Here is a 3681-nt window from a genome sequence, read left to right on the forward strand (position 1 = left end):
AAAAAAAGAGTGACTTTCGACTTTTCATTGTGTAACACATAGAAATGCAGAAACATGAGGCTCCCAAAGCAGTGTATATCGCATGGTAACAGCATAGCCATGTTATAAGTCTGTGACTACAAATCCCAGCATACCTAAGCCAGAGTGGGTGAGACTCTCAGTGACCTTTCTGCGTGCACGTGAAGATAGTGAGGTTTGGGAAACAGAGGAAAGAAAGTACAGCTAAAGAGAGCGGGGTAAAAATAAGTAGCGTTGTAATCTTACCACCGACAGGGGTAGCAGACTGAGATCCTGAGCCATTAAGCCCATTGGTTGGGAAGAAAGGGGGAAAAGCAGAGGTGAGGGGGAAGGAACAGCAGATTAAATCAGATGAATTATGGGTGTTAGCGCAAAAGAAGTGTCATGGGAGTTAAAAAAAAATAAGAGTACGAAGGGAGAGGATCCTGGTGGTCCATACCAAGAATGAAGGCAAAGCTGAAGCACTATGTTGAAATAATTCCATTAATTAAAGAGAAAACAAGTACTGAAATGTAGCTGAAGCAAACACACACACACACTTAACCAGCCGCAGATGACAGACTTGGAAAAGCAGTGCATGTTGGGACAACTCACATAGCATATGTAAAAAAAACAAAACCTGTTTAACAATGAGGGAAAAATGGTTTAAAGTAAATATACTGAGCCATACCCTCACACACTCACGGAAAGCTTTCCAACCCTCTTAACTCCGATTTGGTCCTCAATCTAAATATCCAGATTTAACTGTTGCACTGGTTTGTGGCCCAATCACTGTCTGATTTTAAACTGGTCTCCAAGATGGCCCGAAGCAGCATATCAGCAGTTAATGTCTTGGAGAGCAGCTACACACGCAAAAAACACACACACAGCTGCCTAATGTGCTGCAATATAAGAATAGCCCAGAGGCTTGTGTCTCGTATTTTTAATAACCTGAATAAAAGCCAGAGCCAGGCTGGAGAAGCGGAAATGTACTGTTCACCACACCATCCTCAGTGATGAAACACAGCATGCAGAAGAAACACACACACACACACACACACACACACACACACACACGCACACGCTCTCCTGTTTACACAAAACACCCTGATCAGAATGAGAGCGGGTGGGTCACCATTCCCACTGTGATACAGAGATAGACAGGCACACTCTGACACACGGACAGAATACCTGGTGTGCAATCGGATTCGTCGGAACCTGAAGGCACAAAAACATTCACATGGAGCTTATCGTCACCGTGGAGGCAACAAGTTAAGAAACTCCACAAACAAAAGTTGAGGAACCGCAAATACTTCTACAAGCTCACTCTCTCATCATTTCTCCTGTTTTACCCAGACGGTTTCACTCACAGCTGGCTTTAAATTATGCTCTGTGTTTTGGCTGATGCGAGGAGGTACGTACGTTGCGACTGGGACACCATCTTGGTGCGGCTGCGTCCTCTCGAGTCCACCTGACTCGACACGGTGCTGGCAGTAGACAAAGGCTGCTTGGTACGCACACGACCTGCATGCAAGTAGAAGCACAACCATTAAAAACAACCCCCAAAACAGACCTGCATTTTACACACTAATGAAACTAGTCGCACACAGTTTGCAGCTGAATGAAGCCCAGAAACTAAAAAGCACTAGAGCTGATGAAAAGCCACTAACACTGAAAGTTGCTAAAGACTGGACCCTAAACTCAACATTCACATTCAGCCAGGTGCAAACACAGATGAATACAACAGGGATGCTTCAGTGGATTAGAAACCCGTCACAGAAAAGAAATCCCTGAAAATAACCAGTTAAGTATTTGATAAGGTATTTTATTATAGACTAAAATGATTTAATGATTAAAAGGGAATTTAAGGGAATAATCCATTAATCTCCCACCAACCAATTACTTTTAGAACCCACTTTATAATAGCATTCACATGTCCAAACTCAGTGGTTAAAGGGGACCCATCATGCTCGTTTTCAAATCCATATTCTTTTGTTTTATCTCATTTCATACTCCGTTTATAATCTTTCTGAAACAAGCTGCCTTAGCTCCACCCCTTTCAAGTTTGAAGTTACCATATTTGGGGTAACATATAGAGCCAAGAGAAGGAAAGAAAATCTGAACATTTACAGGATGCTGAAGCTTGAGTTGTTGGCTCACAGGGGTTACTTGCACATATGCTGACCCTCACTAATTCATAAAGCATCTACCATAGTAGCAGTAAAAATAACACAGGAATATATCAGAGAGCATAATAGATCCCCTTTAAGCAAAGTCACTTTTCTTGTTTATTATTATTATAAAATCGATCAAACACATAATTGTTGGATCCAAAAAGACTAAAATCAAAAGTTCCATCTAGAACATCCCTACAAATATGCACACAAACATCCACCTAACCACAGTCTTACCATTGTCTGATTTGGTTCCTATAGACAGACAAAAAAGGAGCATGTTTTAAGTATCACAGTTCACCTTTTGTGTGCAATATTCAAGCAGCACATCCTTATAGTATCCTATAAAACCTCAACAGCTGAATGATACAGTTTAATGTGAGTACAGATGGTTAGAAAACTGCCATATTTAAAATAAGATTCAGCTTTAGTAAAGCAGAAGATGATTTTAGATGTGTTAATATTTGATCTATGCTTCTGTGAACAGCGCAGTAATAGAAATGAGGTTTTGAAGTTGACAGCAGGGGGCGCTGTGGCCACACACTGTCACAACTGAGTTAACATGGACTGCATGAAGTGAGGAAAGGGAAAAGAGCAGAGAAGAAGTGGAGTGAGATGATCTTACCATCCGTTTTATCAGAGGCATCATCTTTAGTAGCAAAGAGAAAGAGGGGGAGGGAAAAAAAGGGAGACCAATGACAGGAAAACCCCCCAAAAATAAAATGAAAAAAAATTTTTTTTACAGAAATTATACAAAGGGAAAAGGGAAAACGAATAATGTGAATAATAAATGTGAAAAGAAAGTTGAAAATAAGAAAAATAGAAAAAGATGAAATACAAGAGAAACAGGAGAAGAAAGGAGCACAGTGTGAATTAGTCACATAACATCTGTTTATCTGAGAACCGTGCAGATGTAGGGATCGACATCGAAAATGTAGAGACAAACTGACACAGAGGACAATATCCGTACAGAGAGCATGCATAGAGTATATCTACACACAAGCACACGAACAGGCAAATGAGCAGGCAGCAGGAGAGGAGAGGAGTCAGTGTAAGCGCTAAAGTGTTTGGGTCTGGACGTCCATCCTTCTGTTATGCAGATGAGTCAAGCTTTTATACACGATCACGTACTTCTTACTTCAACCTGTCAGAAACTTTAAAAAACTTCCTCTGTACTGATCTGACGAGACTCTTTATAGTCTGACTTCCAGCTGATCACATGCTGACCTACGTCTCCACTGTCTGAATAAGCATCTAACTTGACTGGCAGAGCCCTTACCCAGTGAGGAGTAGGACCCCGGGGGCAGACGGCCCGCTCCCCCGGTTTGTCCGACGTGCCGGTATTTAGCAACTGCTGCTGCGTTAACATCCACGTCGCTACGGGAACGCTGCAGGGAGGTCGATGACACCCCACCCTTTGAACCCGCAGGGACTGACAGGACAGGAGGAGCAGGAGGATCGTGTTGGAGAAAGGGTGGGAGGTGATGGGATATATATATATATATATATA

General features: G+C 42.1%; 1 protein-coding gene across 1 annotated transcript in view; it reads right to left on the reverse strand.

Moving 5' to 3' along the window:
* The window catches only part of clasp2 (cytoplasmic linker associated protein 2), a 72311-nt gene that overhangs the window by 19228 nt on the left and 49402 nt on the right, over positions 1 to 3681 (reverse strand). Inside the window, exons 17-22 of the mRNA XM_013909615.1 lie at positions 3451 to 3674; positions 2797 to 2820; positions 2409 to 2426; positions 1420 to 1521; positions 1189 to 1215; positions 265 to 291 (exon numbers count right to left, since the gene is read on the reverse strand). Coding sequence (XP_013765069.1) covers positions 265 to 291; positions 1189 to 1215; positions 1420 to 1521; positions 2409 to 2426; positions 2797 to 2820; positions 3451 to 3674 — 422 coding nt within the window. The remainder of the gene's footprint in view (positions 1 to 264; positions 292 to 1188; positions 1216 to 1419; positions 1522 to 2408; positions 2427 to 2796; positions 2821 to 3450; positions 3675 to 3681) is intronic.

Source organism: Pundamilia nyererei, unplaced genomic scaffold (assembly GCF_000239375.1).
Source record: "Pundamilia nyererei isolate P.nyererei 1_Seehausen unplaced genomic scaffold, PunNye1.0 scaffold00028, whole genome shotgun sequence".
Classification (NCBI taxonomy): Eukaryota; Metazoa; Chordata; class Actinopteri; order Cichliformes; family Cichlidae; genus Pundamilia; species Pundamilia nyererei.